Source organism: Hyaena hyaena, unplaced genomic scaffold, assembly GCF_003009895.1.
Source record: "Hyaena hyaena isolate Hyena2069 unplaced genomic scaffold, ASM300989v1 scaffold_241, whole genome shotgun sequence".
In the NCBI taxonomy this organism is placed as follows: Eukaryota; Metazoa; Chordata; class Mammalia; order Carnivora; family Hyaenidae; genus Hyaena; species Hyaena hyaena.
In genome coordinates, this window is record NW_024080875.1 from 1,447,914 (window position 1) to 1,467,706 (window position 19,793).

General features: G+C 35.8%; 1 protein-coding gene across 3 annotated transcripts in view; it reads left to right on the forward strand.

Moving 5' to 3' along the window:
* The window catches only part of SLC38A9 (solute carrier family 38 member 9), a 78,102-nt gene that overhangs the window by 49,356 nt on the left and 8,953 nt on the right, over positions 1–19,793 (forward strand). For all 3 annotated transcript variants that reach the window (XM_039244538.1, XM_039244539.1, XM_039244540.1), the window contains one exon: positions 11,597–11,703. In XM_039244538.1, coding sequence (XP_039100469.1) covers positions 11,597–11,703 — 107 coding nt within the window. The remainder of the gene's footprint in view (positions 1–11,596; positions 11,704–19,793) is intronic.

The following is a 19,793-nucleotide window of genomic DNA, read 5'->3' on the forward strand; positions in this document are numbered from 1 at the left end:
TCATACTTGACTGTTCTTTTTTTTTTTTCTTCCCTCACCCTCCATATCTGCTAAGCATATCAGCTGTACTTTTAAATTTTTAAAATTTATTTAAATTTTTTAAATTTATTTTAAAATAAATTGAGAATCTGACTACTTCTTACCACTTTCACCAAAAAGAATTATGTAAAGTTGCTAACTTCTCACCTGGATTTTTATCATAGCCTCTCAACTAGTCTCACCATTTCTACTCTGTCTCTACTCTTCAGTAGTCTCTTTCTACTCTTAGCAGCCAGAGTGATATTTTTAAAACACAACATCCAAAAGCTTCTAGTGGTTTCTTTTCTCATTCAGAATAGAACAAGTCTTTATCATAGTCCTGGTTCTATATGATCTGACTCCTGCTTTCTCTCTGCTATTGTTCCCTACTACTTTCCTGCTTAATCAGTCCACTCCAGCCACACTGTCTTCCCTGCTGCTCCACAAAAATGGTAAGCACACTCATATCCCCAAGTCCTTGCACTAACTGTTAACTGTGTACGAAATGCCCTGTCTTTTCGCAGATATCCACATGGTTAGTACCACTAGAGAGGCCTTCTTTGGCTTTCTGCCCTCTCTCGCCTCTACCAAATCTTACATGCACATATTCTCAGTCATCTAAATCTTTCAAGTTCTCAGTTCTGATACCGAGTTGAGAAATATTAAGGGGTATCTTGTTATTCTAATCTGTTTGGGTCCTGAGTTTCAAGATAACAAACATTTCCAAAAGTGTTTCCAAATTTATTTGGTTCTTAAATTCAGAGATTAAAAGTTCACTTGGTAAGGAATACTTGTATTTTTTTTTTAACCTGTGTATCTGTCTCCCTTAAGAAGAATGTTAGCTCCTGAGAAAAGAAATGTTTCTTTGTTTTTGTTTTCTATAATTCTCTATTACTATATTATCCCCAAGGCCTATAATAATTCCAAAGGTATAGTAAGTAGTCAGTAAACAGTGTTGAATGAATAAATGTGTTTATCCCTACTCCTCCCTAAATCTCATTAAAACAGTAGTAAAGAAATAACAAGCACAAGGGGACTATAGAAGAGACAACAGCAGACCAGAGATAGCAACAGATTGTTAGGTGCTGAAAAACTGGAAGATGGTTAGACCGACAGTAAAGTAGACAAAGCTGAAATGTAAGTCCTATAGAGAGGAATTCCACTACAAAAGAAGCCATTTTGAGCTACACATTGAAACCCTCAGCATTTGAAGGTTTTTGGGTCACTCACAGAGCAAGAGTAAGGAAAACGGCATAAAATGGGTAGAATTCTGTGGAAGTTTACATCAGGAGCAGTTATATAAACCCCTTTCCTCTTAAACCTTGCAAGAAATGGAAGAAACTGAATCATTCAGGCTCAGAACTCAGGCCCTCCAAACAGCAAAGGGTGGAAAAAAGGCTCTAATCTGAAAAAAGGGACTAAGCAAAAGTGTATATGCTTATATACACTCCCTGTACCCCTCCAATTCTCTTATCTTTACTCTTTGGCTCCCAGAATGCTGACAACATAGGATAACAAAGGATTCTTCTCTGTAGAAACTGACAGGCCCAAGAGGAAAGACCTAGAGTCTTGGATATTTGGGTTCTACGAAAGAAATGGCAAGTGCTTTGCTTGTATCAGACCATTTAGATGTTTACTAAGTACACAGTTTTTTAGTGCTTTACTTTTAAATATTAAAAACTAGACAAAGATCTCTAGATATTTGTGGAAGACGCCTTACATAAAAACAAAACTGGGGCAAGAGAGAGGAGGAACTTGAAGAAACAAGAAAATAAGAGGGTATTAAAAAAAAACTTTCAAAAAAATTATCTTCTCAAAGTGACATAAGATAGTGATATATCCATGAAATAGTATTTGGATACCAAGGAGGGGAAAAAAGGAGGGACCTTGGTCTTAGAAACCAAAAATATAGTAGATGGGACGCCTGGGTAGCTCAGTCAGTTAAGCATCTGACAGATGATTTTGGCTCAGGTCATGATCTCACAGTTTGTGAGTTCGATCCCTGCATCAGGCTCTGGGCTGACAGCAATGACATATCAGATAAAGGGCTAGTATCCAAAATCTATAAGGAACTCACCAAACTCCACACCCAAAAAACAAATAATCCAGTGAAGCAATGGGCAGAAGACATGAATAGACACTTCTCCAAAGAAGACATCCAGATGGCCACCAGACACATGAAATAATGCTCAGCGTCACTCATCATCAGGGAAATACAAATCAAAACCACACTGAGATACCACCTCACGTCAGTCAGAGTGGCTAAAATGAACAAATCAGGAGACTATAGTTGCTGGCGAGAATGTGGAGAAACGAGCACCCTGTCTTACACTGTTGGTGGGAATGCAAACTGGTCCAGCCACTCTGGAAAACAGTGCGGAAGTTCCTAAAAAAATTAAAAATAGAACTTCCCTATGACCCAGCAATAACACTGCTAGGACTTTACCCAAGGGATACAGGAGTGCTGATGCATAGGGGCACATGTCCCCCAATGTGCTGACAGCCCCATGTTGTGCTCTGCACTCAGTGTAGAGCCTGCCTAAGATTCTTTCTCCCTCTCCTTTTGTCCCCACCCTGCTCTTGTGTGTATGTACACTCTATCTCTTTATCTAAAAAGAAAAGAAACCAAAAATATAATAGAAATTAAGAATTCAAAGAAAATTTGGAAGATAAAGCTAACTTCCCAAAAAGTAGATTAGAAATCATGGATGGATGGGAGGAAAAAAGGGAAAGAAAAAGGAACGAAGGAAAAACAGGAGAGAAAAGAGAAGAAAATTATAGCATTAATCCAAGTAGCCCAATAACTAAAAATAGTTTCATGGAACAGAGAGCATATGAAGGGAGAAGAAATTATGAAAGAAATAATTTAAGAAATTTCCTGCAAACCAAAGAACATGAGTTTCTAGATACATAAAACCGAAAGTGCCCAGCACTGTGAATGAAACCCATACCAGCACATATCATCATAAGATTTTAGAGCACAAATAAAGACAAGACCCTGAAAGCTTCTAGGTACCAAGAACAGGTCTATACAAAAGATCTGGAGTCAGACTAGTGTCAGACTTTAACGACTCCGAAAGCTAGAAGAGAAAAGAAGGGTCTTGGCGGTCTCAGAAGAAATTATTTTGACCTAAAATTCCAAATCCTACCATACCCTCACTGAAGTGGGAGAGTACTAAAACTATTTTCAGAAAGTAAAACCTCCCAAAATGTTACCTTCCATGCACTCCTTCTCAAAAAAAAAAAAAAAAAAAAAAAAAAAAAAAAAAAAAAAAAAAAAAAAAAAAAAAAAAAAAAACCCTGCAAAATGTGCTCCACCAAAAAGCAGTAAATTGCAAATTCCTTGGAGTGGCGGTGAAGGGATATCCTAGGAAACAGCTGTGCAGCAGGCCTAGCGAGCAACCTGCCCAGACCACAGCAGCAGACGGAGTGCCCCGGGAAGCATTTTTTTCCAAAAGAAAAATGAAATGGAAAAGATTGTTTGATGTGTTGTATGGATAGAGTGGGTAAAGTTTTACCATTCTTTTGGAGAGTTTGAGGAAAAATTAGTGTTTACTAGGCAGGCAAGCAAAAAGGAAAAACCTCCATATCTCCATAAAAACAGGCCAAAAAAAGTGTTTTTATATAAGAAAATATAATAATAACTATGAATAATACAGAATACTCATCAAAATTAAAACACTCAGTATTGATTTTGTAAAAAATCAAACTTTGAATTGTGATTATATAGGGAGGGTTAGAGATGAGAAAATGTGAGTAGTAGCAGGTAGTAACAGAAAAGGAGTAGTCTTCAGGTGGAAAAGCAAAGGATTATGTCTAAATTTTTAAAAATAAGGGAAAAGGAATATAAGCATATTAAAAATAAGTTACAATTAGTTACTTCTGGGAAACAGGCTATAGGATGGGAGGTATGAAGCAAGAGAATACTGTTTTTTTTTGTTGGGAGCCCTGTAATACTATTTAACTTTTAACAATTAGTACACATTTAAGACTTCCATTAAGATTACATTTTAAAAATGAAAACCTATTGAATGTTTTGTAACTGATTTCAGAAAGATTTCAGACACTGATCTTCAACAATTATGGGGTGATTTTCCATTTGATAGCAGGATTGTGTTCATTTGCAACCAGAAAAAAATAATTTTCTACCACATATGCTTTAAATAGTTCTGTTATTAACTTTCCATTAGGAGCAGACTGCATTCTACCATGCACTCATTGATACTTAATAATGCCTCCAAACATAATGGAATTTCTCTTCTCGTATTTTTTATATATAGGCCCCACATTTTTTTTGTTTTTGCTTTTGAACTTTTTATTGAAGCATCATACACATAAAAAAAGTGTACAACTCATAAGTATACATCACAAAGGACATACCAGATACCTAGCACCAGATAAAAAACTAGCACTCCAGAAGTACCTCTCATTATGCCTACCAGACACTGTTTCCCTACAGTGATAATCACTGTTCTAACTCCTAGCCCCAAAAGGGGTTGTCTTGTTTTTTTTTTTTTTAACATCATGTAAAAGGAATATAGAACATACATTCTTTTGTGTCTGGCTTCTTTCAGTCAACATTATATTGTGATACTGATCCATATTGTTATGTCAGCTTATAGTTCATTCATTCTCGTTGGTATCTCTATATTCTATGTGGGTATCTCTAAAACTATACCCACAATTTGTTTTATCTTTTACTATTAAGGGACATTTATCTCCATTTGTGTAATATTATGTTTATTGCAGTACTCTATTCTCCTACATATCTTTGATGAAAATATGGCAGCTTTCTTTTGAGTATAAACCTAGGAGTGGAATTGCAAGGTCATAGGGTATGCGTATACTCTGCTTTGGTGGATATTACCAAATGACTTTCCAGAATGGTTATACACTTTATATGGATGAAGTGCCTATGAAATATATCTCAGTAAAACTGTTGAAAAGAAACTCAACAGTTTTTTTTTTTTTTTAATGTTTATTAGAGAGAGAGAGCACACAAGCGAGCATGAGCAGGGGAGGGGCAGAGAGAACGGGAAACACAGAATGGGAAGCAGGCTCCAGCCTCTGAGCTGTCAGCACAGAGCCTACCACAAGGGCTTGAACTCACTGACTGCAAGAGCATTACCTGATACAAAGTTGGACACTTACTGACTGAGACACCAAGGCGCCCTTCAGGTTTTTAAAACAATTGCTCAAAAAGAGTTTTTGTTGGCTAATTGGAAAAAGCTGGATATTCATTCTAATTTGAGGAGTTAGAAACAACACTGGTATCCCTTGACATAGCTAGAAACGGGTCAACTAACAAGTTGCTTCAGAAAGCATTTAATGATGATAGAGGTTGATTGCTTTGAAACACAGGAAAGATCAGCTATACTGAAGAGAGCTTATTGAAAACTAATAGATCTTAGCAAAAAACAAAATCATTCTGAAGAACAATTTAAAATCAAATTTTGACCACTGATATGGCTGAAGTCCTTTATTCTGAGTATAAATTAATACCTGTGATTGTGTGTCATACATTGTCAAAAAAGACATGGCTCACGGCACTCCAGAAGCTTACAGTTGAGCAGTAAGAACAGTTTGTTAATTAATGATAATACTGCAGAGATATATAAAAGACATAATAATATAGAGGAATTGCTTGTAAATAAGAATTGGAAATCAGGGGCATCTGGGTGGCTCAGTCGAGCATCTGACTCTTGATTTTGGCTGAAGCCATGATCCCAAGATCCCGAGTCAGGCTCTCCTCTGTCTCTCTCCCTTTGCCCCTCTCTCCCACTTGCACTTTATTAATAATAATAATAATAATAATAATAAAGTAGAAATCAGATATGGGTTCTAAACAGAGAATGTTTTAAGGGCCAAAAGGAGTTCCTTAAATGGAGACTTGGAGGAAGGGGTGTATTCCAGGTCAATAGAACAACATGTGTAAGCAGTAGCTAAGACCTGAGATAACATGACCCATTTAGGAAATTACAAGAATTTGGGTGGCTGCAGTGAAAGAATACTTATTTGGGGAAGTGACTGGAGATAAGGATAAAGAGGCAAAGCCTAGTTATGAAGAACTTTCTATTTAAGTTAGAAATAATTTTAGTGTTTGAAAGAGTCTTTCTCTTATTTTAAGGTTGGCTGAAGTAGGAGATAGTCCCATATGTCTCCAGGAGGTCAGTAAGGTAGAGGAAAAGTAGTCATATAATTCCCTGCCTAAAAGTAGGGTTCATAATAGAGCTGCTACGATCAAATTAATATTAATAATAATAATAAAAGCTGAAGTCAGATGTGCTGTAGTCTCATTTATTCACTCCCTGAATCAACAGAAAATGTAGAAAAGCAATGTTAATGAAAACACTGTCAGAACCTGGGGATATAGCTAAAGTACTGCTGAGGTGTTAATTCACACCTGGGTAATGAGTGATCTAGGTTGTATATTTTTGGCTCCTTGGACATAAATGAATTGACTGTAAATGTGTAGATTTCTTTTGGGGGACTCTGTTCTGTTCCATTGATCTCCCTGCCTCTTTTTTGCCAGTACCATACTGTTTTGATTACTATAGCTTTGTACTATAGTTTGAATCTGGGATTGTGATGCCTTCAGCCTTGTTTTTCCTCAAGACTGCTTTGGCTTTGGGGGTCTTTTGTGATGTCATATACATTCTAGGATTGTTCTAGTTCTGTGAATAATGTTTTAATCTTCATAGGGATTACATTGAATTGCTTTAGGTAGCATGCATATTTTAATAAGACTAATTCTCCAAATACACAGACATAGCATATCTTCCTGTTTATTTTTGTCTTCTTCGATTTCTTTCATTACTCTCAATTGTCACCTTATGGGCCTTTCACCTCTTTGGTTAAATTTATTCTCATGTACTTTATTCATTTTGATACTATTGTAAATGGATTGTTTTCCTAATTTCTCTTTCTAATGAGTCATTATTAGTGTATAGAAGTACAACAGGGGTGGCTCAGAGTCCAACATCAGCTCAAGACATGATCTCGTGGTCAAGACATGATCTCGTGGTTCATGAGTTTGAGCCCTGCATCAGGCTCTGCATTGCACTAACAACACGAAGCCTGCTTAGGATCTTCTGTATCCCCCTCGCTGTCCCTCTCCCACTCGCACTCTCTTTCTTAAAAATAAATAAATATAAGCTTTAAAAAAAAGTGCAACAGATATTTGCATGTTGATTTTGTATCCTGAAATTTTACTGAATTTATATCTTAGTTCTAACAGTTCTTTGGTGAAGTCTTTAGAGTTTCCTATATATAATATCCTGTCATCTGCAAATAGGGATAGTTTTACTTCTTTCTTCCTGATTTGGGTGCTTTTTGTTTCTTTTTCTTGTTTAATTGCTGTGGCTAGGATTTCTAGTACTGTTCTGAATAAGAATGGTGAGAATGGGCATCCTTGTGTTGTTCCTAATCTTGGTGAAAAAGATTTCAGCTTTTCACTGTTGAGTATGATGTTGGCTGTGCCGTTTATTATGTTGATGTACATTCCCTCCATACCCAATTTGTTGAGGTTGTTTATCATAAATGGATGTTGAAATTTGTAAAATGCTTTTCTATATCCATTGAGATGGTCATATGATTTTTTATGCCTCATTTTATTAATATGGGGTATCACATTGATTTCTAGATGTTGAACTCTCCTTGCAACCCTCAAATAAATCCCACTTAATCATGCCATATTCTTTTAATGTATTATTGAAAATCGTTTGCTAATGTTTTCAGAATTTTTGCATCTGTGTTCATCACGGATATTGGCCTGTAATTTTCTTGTAGTGTCCTTGTCTGGATTTGATATCAGGGTAATATTGGCCTCGTAGTGTGAGTTTGGAAGTGTTCCCTCCTCTTTTATTTTTTGGAAGAGTTTAAAAAGGATTAATATTAATTCTTCTTCAAATGTTTGGTAGAAATCACCAGTGAAGACATCTGGTCCTGTCTGGACTTGTCTTTACTGGGAGATTTTTTATTACTAATTTAATCTCCTCACTAGAAATTGGTATGTTCATATTTTCTATTTACGATTCAGCCTTGGTAGTTTGTATGTTTCTAAAAATGTATCCATTTCTTCTACGCTGTCTAATTTGTTGGTATATAATTAGTGTGGTATCACTTGTGAAATCTCCTCTTTCATTTATAATTTTTTTTAATTTTTAAATTTTATTGTGAAGAGAAAGAGAGCACATGAGTGGGAGAGAAGGGCAGAGAACGAAAAAGAATCCCAAGTGGGCTGTGGGCTCTACACACAGTGCAAGGATCAGTCCCACGACCCCTAGACCTAAGCCAAAGTCAAAAGTCAGACACTCAACTGACTGAGCCACCCAGGTTCACCTAGTTATAATTTATTTAAGTCCTCTCTCTTTTTTCTTGTTTAATACAGCTAAGGTTCTATTTTGTTTATCTTCTTAAAAAAATAGCTCTTAATTTTATTGATCTTTTCTATTGTCTTTTAGTGTCTCTTTCATTTATTTCTGCTCTCCTTTCATTTCTATTCTCTTGTTATTTTTACTTTCGTATACTACTTCAGGTTAATTTGTTCTTTTATTATTACTTGAGATATAAAGTTGGGTTGTTTATTTGAGGTCTTATTTTCTAATGTGGATGTTTAGTCCTATAATTTTCTCTCCTAGAACTGTTTTTGCTTCATCTTTTAAGTTTTGATATGTTGTGTTTCCATTTTCATTTGTCTCAAGATAATTGATTTCTCTTTTGATTCCTTCTTTGGCTCATTGGTTGTTCAGTAACATGTTATTTAATCTCCACATCTGTGAATTTCCATTTTTTTCTTGTAATTGATTTCATGCCATCATGATTGGAAAACATGCTTGGTATGATTTCAAGCCTTTTAAATTTGTTGAGACGTGTTTAGTAGGCTAATATGTGTTGTATCCTAGAGATGTTCCATGTGCACTTGAGAAGAATGAGTATTCTGTTATGACATGGAATGTTCTGGAAATGTCTGTTAAGTACATCTGGTCTAATGTGTCATTTAAATCCAATATTTCCTTTTTGATTTTCTATCTAGATTATCTATTCACTGTGTAAAGTAGTATTGAAGTCTTCTACTTTTATTATATTATTATCTATTTCTCCCATCAGATCTGTTCATATTTGCTTTATATGTTTAGGGCTTCTATGTTGGAAGCATAAATATTTGCAAATGTTATACTTGATGAGTTGATCTCTTTATCCTGTAATGACCTTCTTTGTCTTTTATTACAATCTGAGATTTAAAGTTTATTTTGTCAGATATACATATATAGCCCTGCTTTATTTTGGTTTACATTTGCATGGAATATCTTTTTCCATCCCATCACTTTTAGTCTATGTGTATGCTTAGAGCTGAAGTGACTCAGTCTCTTGTAGGCAGCATCTGGTCAGGTCTTATTATTTTATCTATTCAGCCTCTCTGTATTTTGGTTGGAGAATTTACTCCATTTACATTTAAAATAATTATTGATACATATAGACTTAATATTGCCATTTTATCAATTGATTTCTGGTTGTTTTGTAATTCCTTTGTTTCATTCTTTTTCTTTTGCTCTCTTCCTTTGTGATCTGATGACTCTGAATTTTTACCGAGTTTTTCAATTGTTTCTCTGCAAAGAATATGGTCATGAATATAATATTTTATCATCTTTCTAAAAATTGTACCTCTATTACTTTTACATAAATAAAATGCTGACTGTTGATCTGAAGTGATCAGTTTATCCTTTTTTTTATTTTTATTTTCTTAAGGTTTTATTTCTTTTTGAGAGAGAAAGAGAGAGGCAGCATGAGCAGGATAGGGTCAGAGAGAGAGGGAGATACAGAATCCGAAGCAGGCTCCAGGCTCTGAGTTAGCTATCAGCACAGAGCCTGACGCGGGGCTCGAACCCGCAAACTGTGAGATCATGACCTGAGCTGAAGTCAGACACTTAACTGACTGAGCCACCCAGGCGCCCTTGATCAGCTTATCCTTGAATGCCCAATTTATTAAGAGTTAATGGGGGCAGGGGCAGTAGGGTGTGCAACTCTTTATCTTAGGGTTGTAAGTTCGAGCTCGAGCTCCGAGCTCCACGTTGGGTGTAGAGACTACTTAAAAATCAAAAAAGATTTTTTTAAAAAGCTGATTTTTTAAAGCAGAAGTGAGAGTTACCCCCACATTTTATTTTATTCGTTAGATGTAAAAAGTTTAAAAGATTATAGGCAGAAAAGGGGAGAATTTTTCTAAAGAAAAATATACTTAATGGAAAACTAAAGTATATAATTTTTAGTATCTTACATCCTAACTTATTTTAGAAGCTATTGCTTGATTCTGAGTTATTCTTATTGCCTTCCCTAAAATATTATGGCAAAAAGTCAGTAGACTTTCTTTTCTTGTTTCTACTTTTTACACTAAGGAGTCTCCCTGAGATGAGTTGTTCTCCACTTTGGCACCTACTCTGCCTAGATCTAGCACTGTTTTCATGTAAATGATGGCCCGTTCACCCTTACAGCAATTTTTCCATTTTTGTGTTAGCAGATCTCAAGGAGAGAAATTGGCAATGCTTTTGAAATATTGTTTTATTGTTCTTATTTCATCTAACTTTGGATTTATTGTAGAATTTAGAGAATTTATTTAAGTGTTTAATTTAAAATAAATCCCACTAGACATGGGGTACCTGGGTAGCTCAGTCAGTTGAGCATCTGACTCTTGATTTCACCTCAGGTCATGATCTCATGATTTGTGAGTTCAAGCCCTGTGTAGGTCCATGCGCTGACAGCATGGAGCCTGCTTGGGATTCTCTTTCTCCCTCTCTTTATGCACCTTCACAACTTGTGCACTCGCTCTCTCTCGCGCGCGCGCGCTCTCTCTCAAAGTAAATAAGCGTTTAAAAAAATAAAATAAATCCCATTAGTCAGAAATAACCATTATTTAAACTTTGGTGATTATCCCTCCATCATTTTTCTAAGCATATAAACATATATATGCACACAGAATTTTTAAAATAAATGTAAAATCATACTATACATGCTTTTTGAATCATGTACATTTGCCATAGCATAAAATCATTATCTAGAATGTAATTCTTACATACTGTATACCACTGGGCAACTATATCATAGTTTAGCCATTTCCCTTTGCATAGACATTTAAGTTATTTCTAGTTTTTTTAAGCAATGCTTTTTAGATTACCCTTTGAAAAATGTTAAATGACTTATTGTCCTTTTTCTGATTCCTTTTCTAAAAGTGTTTTTCTGGCAGATTCAAGTATTAGAAGAGGAAGACCTTTAGAGTCAGACCTAAAATTGAATCATGCTGCACCACATACTAGTTGTGTGACCTCAAACAGGAATAACTGATGTAAAGTATCCTCACAGAGTAGTCTTCTCTTGATTCTTTTTTTTTTTTTTTTTTTTTTTTCTCTTTTCAAGTACTTCGCTCAAGTACAATGCTAGCCTTGAGGAACTTTTTAAAGGTGTTTTAATATTCTTATTCCCTGGATAAAGCAGAGACAACTAATTTTTCGTAATCAACTTTTGGCCACTAACATTCATTTTCTACTTGTCAGTTTAATGTGATTTTTTTTCACTGTTTTTCTCCTAGAGATAAGATTTCAGTTTCCACAGCTGACGGGAGTGCTTACCCTTGCTTTCTTTATTCATAATTGTATTATCACACTCTTGAAGAACAACAAGAACCAAGAAAACAATGTGAGTAATTGTCAGAGGAATTGTATTTTGATATTGGATCTTAATTCTTAAATTTAAGCTATAGAACAGTGGTCTGAGCAAACTTTTACTGTAAAGGTTTTGATGGTAAATATTTTAGGCCTTGTGGGCCTACATATAGGCCTACATTATAACTACATAACTCTGCTGCTATGTCATGAAAGTAACCACCAACACTATATAAGCAAATGGACGGTGGCTATGTTTCAAGAAAACTTTATTTACAAAAACAGACAGTGGGCCAGATTTTATCATGGACCATAGTTTGTCAACTCCTGTTGTAATTACTAAAAATGTAAAGAGGCATAGCTAATAGCCAACAGTGGTGTAAAATCTTTTTTATCTAAAAGATCACAGGGGTGCCTGGGTGGCTCAGTTGGTTAAGCGTCCAACTTCAGCTCAGGTCATGATCTCATGGTTTGTGGGTTTGAGCCCCACGTTGGGCTCTGTGCTGACAGCTAGCTCAGAGCCTGAAGCCTGTTTCAGATTCTGTACCTCCTTTTCTCTCTGACCTTCCCCTGCTCACGCTGTCTCTCTCTCTGCCTCAGAAATAAATAAAACATTAAAAAATTAAGAAAAATAAAACAGGCCAGTGCAAGCTGAAGCCTTTAAAAGATCGTAGAAAAAATGAAACAGAATTGATGAGACAAATGATAAACAAATAGCGAGATAACAGATTTAAACCCAATCAGGTTAGCAATAAGTTTAGGTAGAAATGGTCTAAATGCTGCGATTAAAAGATATCAGACTGAGGCACCTAGGAGCGTCCAACTCTTGATTTTGGGTTAGGTCACGATCTCATGGTTTATGAGTTTGAGCCCCACACTGGATTCTGTGCTGACAGTGCAGAGACTGCTTGGGACTCTCTCTCTGCCTCTCTCTCTTGCTCGGTGTCTCTCTCAAAATAACTAAAAATTTAAATATATATATATCAAACTTATGAAACTACAAGACCTATCTACAGTTGACCTTGAACAAAGTAGGGATTAAAGGGTCCTGACCACCACATCCTCCACTGCCACAGTCATAAACTTGTGTATAACTTTCCCCCAGAGCTTAATTGCTAATAGCCTACTGTTGGCCAGAAGTTTCACTGATAACATAAATAGTTGATTAACATATATGTTATATGTATTATGTATTACATACTGTATTCTTATAATAAAGTAAGTTAGGGAAAGGAAGATGTTACTTGGAAAATCATAAGGAAGAGAAACTGTTGGAAAAAATCTGCATATAAGTGGACCTATGCAGTTCAAACTCCTGTTGTTCAATGGTCAACTGTATGCGTTGTCTGGAAGAAACTTAGTTTAAAAATAAAGATATGCCATACTGACACTAGACATAAAAAAGGTAGAGTAACGGTTTTAGACAAAGTCAACTTTAGAACAAGAATTATTGCTGGAGATAAAGGGCAATATTACATAATGGTCTTTAGGGATCAGTTCATCAAGAAGACAATAGTAATCATAATTATGTATGTACCCAGTGACAGAGCCTCCAAATAAGTTTAGCAATTTTCAGGGCACCTTGGTGGCTCAGTTGGTTAAGCATCCAACTTCGGCTCAGGTCATGATCTCACAGTCTGTAAGTTTGAGAGCCTGGAGCTCTCAGAGCTTAGAGCTTGCTTCTGATTCTGTGTCTCCCTCTCTCTACCACTCCCTCACTTATTCTCTTGCTCTCTCTCTCTCTCAAAAATAAACTTTTTTTTTTTAAATGGAACAACTATCAAAGCAGAAAGGAGTAGACAAATCCACAATTATAATTGGAGATTTTATTACCTCTCCCTTAATAATTGATAGAATAGAAAATTATTAAGGATAATAAGGATATAGAAAGCCAAAACAGTAGAAACCTACTTGATGTAATTATCATTTATAAAGGTCTGCTCTCAAGCAACAACTGAATGCACATTCTTTTCAAATGCTCATGGAACATACAACATAGACTATATGCTAGGAAATGAATAATAAATCTCAATAAATTTAAAAGGATTGAAGTCATACCAGATAGGTTCTTTCATCACATTGAAGTGAATTTAAAAATCAGTAGCAGAAAGAAATTTGGAAAATTGACAAATACGTGGAAATTAAGTAACAGCCTCCTAAGTAAGCAATGAGTCAGAGAAGAAATCACAAGGAAAATTGGAAAATAATTCAAGATTACTGAAAATGAAGATACAGCATAACAAAACTTATGGGATGCAACCAAAGCAGTGCTTAACGGGCAATATATAGCTATAAGTACCTACATTAAAAAGGAAGAAAGATCTTGGGGCGCCTGGGTGGCTCAGTTGGTTGAGCATCCGACTTCAGCTCAGGTCATGATCTCATGGATTCGATCTCATGGGTTCATGGGTTCGAGCCCCGTGTCAGGCTCTGTGCTGACACCTAGCTCAGAGCCTGGAGCCTGTTTCATATTCTGTGTCTCCCTCTCTCTCTGACCCTCCCCTGCTCACGCTGTCTCTCTGCCTCAGAAATAAATAAAGCATTTAAAAAAAAAAAAAAAAAGAAAGAAAGATCTCAAATCAGTAACTTAACTTCTACCTTAAGATAGTGAAGAATAGTGAACTGAACCCAAAGCAAGGAAAGTTAAGCAGTTACTATGGCCTGTCTGCAGAATTTGAACTCAGTTTGGGCATCTAACCATGTAAATGAAAACCATGGGGAAGCCCGAATAGAAGCTTATACGATTGTTACTGAAATAAAAAGGAAGAAGAGTTCATTGCCTAGGGATTCTGAGAAGGCTTCAAGTAATGTTTGGCAGAGTCATTTTGAAGGCAAAAATCCTAAGTAGAAGGAAGTTAGCTCTCAAATTAGGGCAAGAATATAAGTCAAAGTCTACCATTTTCATGTTTACTATTATCTGGTAACATATCTGGCATATTGCCTGTAAATGGAGTTAGAATTGAGTAAATCTGGATTTTCCAAACTTTCTAACTTGGTAATCTTCAATTTTTTTGATATGTAAAAATAGTATTATTTGATACCTGCCTCTCAGGGTTTTAATCACAATTAAACATTATAAAATAGGAAAAGTATTTAACATGCTGTGGTGTTCAGTAGGAGCTAGAAATTTTTTGTTTCTATGCCCCTCCTTCCTTTTCTTCTGACATCTACAGACCATGGGTCTCTCAGCTCACAGGGGAAAATATTTTCTCATTTAGATTCTTTCCAGTGCTTTAAAATGTGTTTTGCAATGAGAACATATTAACTCTTCTCCAGTATTTCTTCCTATAATGTTAATAAGTTAGATCCCCAGAAAAAATACATAATCGAACCATGTCAATCCTTCCTTTATCTCTTCTCTCATCACTGAACTAGATTTTAATTTTAAAACTGGCTTTTCACCAAGGGTTCATAGTAATACAAGAATGCCATGCGTAGAGTGTTGCTTCATTATTTAATGAGAACCATTATTGGGATATTCTTTATTAAATTGCTCACCATCTTTCATGCACAGGCTGTAGAGAATTTTTTCTTTGTGTTCAAGATGAGGAAAAGTTTCTCCTAATGAACTCATTATTTGACAAAGGTCATAACTACTCTTGTTTCTGTTTTTTCCATGACTTCTGGAAAACTTAAGAATTATCATTTGGTATACCTTTTCTTAGGCACAAGTTACTTTTAGAGTTTTTATCTTTTCTCTCATGTTAGATTTAGTTTTTATCTTGAAAATGTTTAGTCTCATTATACTTATACTTTTGTCATAAACAGTTTTAAATATTCTGAGGGAATAGAAAAAATAGTCTTGTATATCCTAAGAAAGCATTTGGAACTTTAGGATACAAGGGAATATATTTTTAAAGCTCTCTACTTTTAAATCCCTTCCTCCTCCTTCACAAGTCCCTGGACTCAGTGCCACTTGAACAAAGCTACCCTACTTCAAGTTTTAGGAAGTTTAGAAAGATATGTGGGAAATATCTGCTTCATCTCCACAGGAAATCATGTATATCCCTTTAATAGTATGTTCCTTGGTGTCCACTAAGTCACATATCTATACTAATCAACCGTTCTTATGCCAACTTAGACCAAGTACCCTAGAAACCCACTTGGTGAGGTGTAGAATTCCCATGTATTGATCATTCTGTCCATAAGGCTGTGCTTCTCAAACTTTACTACAAAGTCTCCTAATGACAGAGAACACCTTGTATACCTGGGAATCTGCAGATGAAGAACACAACTTCAACAAATTCTCATGTTTAATTTTAAGCATGCATGTACATTTTTATTGTACTCTAAATTAGTTTCTTACTAGAAAAGTCTTAAAATGAGATAAGTAAAATACTTTAATTCTCATTGTTTCTGATGTTTTAAAATAGTATATTAAATAAATAGTACTTTTACTATCTTTTTCATTTCCTTTTACATTTGTAACCAACAGTTTTTAATGTTTTGACAAAATTTATTAAAGATCATGGAACTATCATAATTTTTCTCATAGATTGTTATGATCACAGCGCACATTTTTTAACAACTGATAATTTTTTTTTTTTTTTGAGGGAGAGAGGGCACAAGTGAGTGAGAAAGAGAGAGAAAAAGAAAGAATCCCAAAATGGGTAGGGGAGGTGGAGAGAGAGAGAGAGAAGCAGGACTCACCCAAAGCAGGGCCCAAGCTTACCTGATATGGGACTTCAGCTCACAAACCATGAGATCATGACCTGAGCCACTGTCGGATGCTTAATAACTAAGCTACCCAGGCGCCCCAACAACTGTTAACTTATTGAAATCATTGGTGTAAGTATCTATAGTAGTGACTTCAACCTCTTGATGCTTAGGGAAGTAATCCACTTAATAATCTCTGAAGGACTATGCAAGTGAGTGGCTCATGGATCCTCCTCTGGAAATGGCTTTGGAAAATCTTAGGAATCTTAGTACCTTCAACCCAAGGAGTTTTTATCACAGTGACTCTCAGAGTCCCGGTAGGCCTCTAAACTGGTTCTTCAGTATTCTTTTCCTTTGTGCCTCTGATCTAGTCAGCCCGAAGCTTCTCCAGGGAATATACATTTGTAGCTGGTTAGGATAATTCACACTCGATTAATCCTCACCTCAAGTTTTACAGGAGTCTTTCCAGTGTCTGTAAGCCATGGCTGCAGTGCCCAGCTTTCTGACTACTTGCTCTTGAAGGAGAACGAACAGCAATAAGACAGGAGCAGGTGAACCCCAGCTGTGCGGCAGCTGCAACCACATCTTCCTCAAAGAGGTGTCCAGGCAGATTTAGTCTCATCCTGCTGTGAAAAGACAGGACTGCCTATACTTAGCTTTGCGCTTCGTAAAACTCTTACAAAGAATTGCTCTTCTGGAAATGCACACCTGTGTATCTGGAGGTGAGCATTCCCCAGTGGGAAAAACTCCGGACTGCACAAAGAGATAGTCTCGGTTCATGGTTTCCCGAGGACTACAGAAGAGTCTCTGCTTTTCTTACTAGAATAGTCAGTGGGCCTCGAAATCTCTTTGGTTTTTTTTTTTTTTTTTTTTTTTTTTTTTATGTAAATACAATAAAATGAGTTCTTGTCTCTGCTGAGTTTGGGGATAGCACTTTGTACAACTAGTATGTGAGGTTCAGCTGATAATATTTGACTCAAGTTTTATCCTTTGTAAGAAATATTTTAAAAAGCAAAAGCTTAAAAGTTTAAATGGTTGATAGTTTCTTACTGTCTTAATTGAAACTGTGGTAAGAAGTGTGTTCTAGCTTTCAAAAAATCAGTTTAGACTTCATGTTAACTTCTTAAAATATTAGTAACTACTAATGACAAAGCAAACATTTGTGAAGGACTTGGTGCCAACAAAAGTCTAAACACTTTAAATACATGTAAATCTATATACTCTCCTTTTGATTATACTGAAATTAGCTTATAAACTTACATAAATTAGGCCAAATGGGTACTGTATTCTGAGAAAAAATTGGTCATTTGGTTTACTTAATGATTATAATACTTTTCAGTGGGTTTCAGTAAGGAATTTAACTCATAGAAGTCCTGTTAATATTATGATTTATTTTCTTGAGATTTAAGCCAGAAATTGTGAAGATTGTCACGGACTCTGAATTGTTAATATTGCGGTAGTCATTCAGAGCTCAGTAAACAAAAGATTGAAAGTAGAGACGAAGGCAAAATAATAAAAGGGCCTCATTTTCTTCTGTATAAACTGCAGTTATACTTGGATCTAAAGACATTTGTGAAGGAGAACAATGAGGCTCCAAAAGAGGTGTAATGATCAAAATATATATTTTCCAGGTTTGTCAAATTTGACTTAATTTCATGTTCCTTTTCACCAAATTTCTTTATTTTATGTATAACTAAGTGAGATGTAATTTCTATTCTTTAGTAAGGCATTCCTTACCAAAAGAAAACAAAAAAGTTATAGAGTTGAAGATCATCCAACTCATTCTTTTACTTTTTTTTTTTTTTAATTTATTTTGAGGGAGCAAGGACTGGGGATGGACAGAGAGGGAGAGAGAGAGAAAGTGTGGGGGGGGGGAGAAAGAGAGAGAGAATCCCAAGCAGACTCCACACTGTCAGTGCAAAGCCCAACTCAAGGCTCAACCCCATGAACCATGAGATCATGACCTGAGCAGAAATCAAGGGTCAGACTCCTAACAGACTGAGCCACACAGGCGCCCCTCAATTCACTCTTCTTCATCAAATATGTAGTCTCTGTAACCATCCAGAAAATGATCCTAGATTTGTGGACTAACTTCTTAGTATTTCCTTATGATGTTTGAATTAGAACCTACACAATGCTTTTTTTGTTTTGTTTTGCCTGTCTTTATTTAGTTTCATACCCTGCTAGTTCTTTAAAAACAATTTGAGATGCCTTCTGTCTTAATTTGTTATTTACTTTTTGCTTCTTCATATTAATCCATGTAGTTTTCTTAACTCTACATCATCAGCAGTTTTGATGCAAATGTCTGGGGTAGGTCTATGTGGTCAGTTTCTGTCATTTTTGTTAGTAAATGCTCCACTGGATAGTATTTTCACTATGAACAGTATGTGGAACAAATTATAAACCATAATTTGAGAAGTAGAATGTGCTTCCAGCACCCCTTGCACCTCCTTGGAAAGCTGGTCCTTATTCTGAGGTGGCGTTCTTCCCGTCATTAATTAGTTCCCTACCGTCACCCTGGCAGCCACTGCTTATTCATGAGGAAGAGTAGATTCCCGAATTAATGTGTAGGATTCATACTGTCACTTGTACCTCTTTTTAAATATATTTTTTACTTTGAGACTCATCTAAAAAATAGCTTTTTTTCTACCCTTTTCCAATAAATGGGCTTTTAAGAGGCTGTATCTCCAGGCCAAGTACAGTGATGGCTTATGCTCAAGCCAGAGAATAGCAAAACCCACATGTGTGCATGGTATTCATAGGTGGCAAGTTTCCCAGGATCGTGCTAAACCTCAGCTGCTTTCATATTAAAACATCTTTTCTGTTCTTTAGAGTAGTTTCAGATGAAAATAGATATGCAACTCTTGACCTAGTTCTATTGAATGTACATTTTGATAAGTGGACTTTTCTGACTTTAATATTTCTCTTGTATCTCTGTGTATATTTTGTCGTATCCTTTGTTACTCATGACTTGTTACCTCTTTATCGTTGTTCTCTGTATTGGTGTTTACTAACTGTGACAAAAATGCATTCAAGACTGATCATTTCTCCATTGCAGTAGTAAGGACATACAATTTGGAGCCATAACATCTTTGAAGTGAATGCTGACTTCACCAGCTATTTCTTTGTAACCATAAACAATTTTGTAACCTTGCTGCACTAGTTTACTCATCTATAAAATGAAAAAAATGATCACACCTACGTTTAATGAGATAATACATATAAAGGGCTTAGCACCTAACTTAGCACCCAGCCAATGTAATAACCATGAGATCATGACCTCAGCCGAAACCAAGAGTCAGTCACTTAACTGACTGAGTTACCCAGGTGCCCCAAAAGTAGAAGGACTTTTAAACATCTTAACAGGAGACTACTACCCTTTGCTATGAAAGTTAGAGTTGCTGGATTCATTTCTGTTCATCCTGTATGAAACCATGAGACAAGCCTGGGAGTCACTGAAGGCTAGGC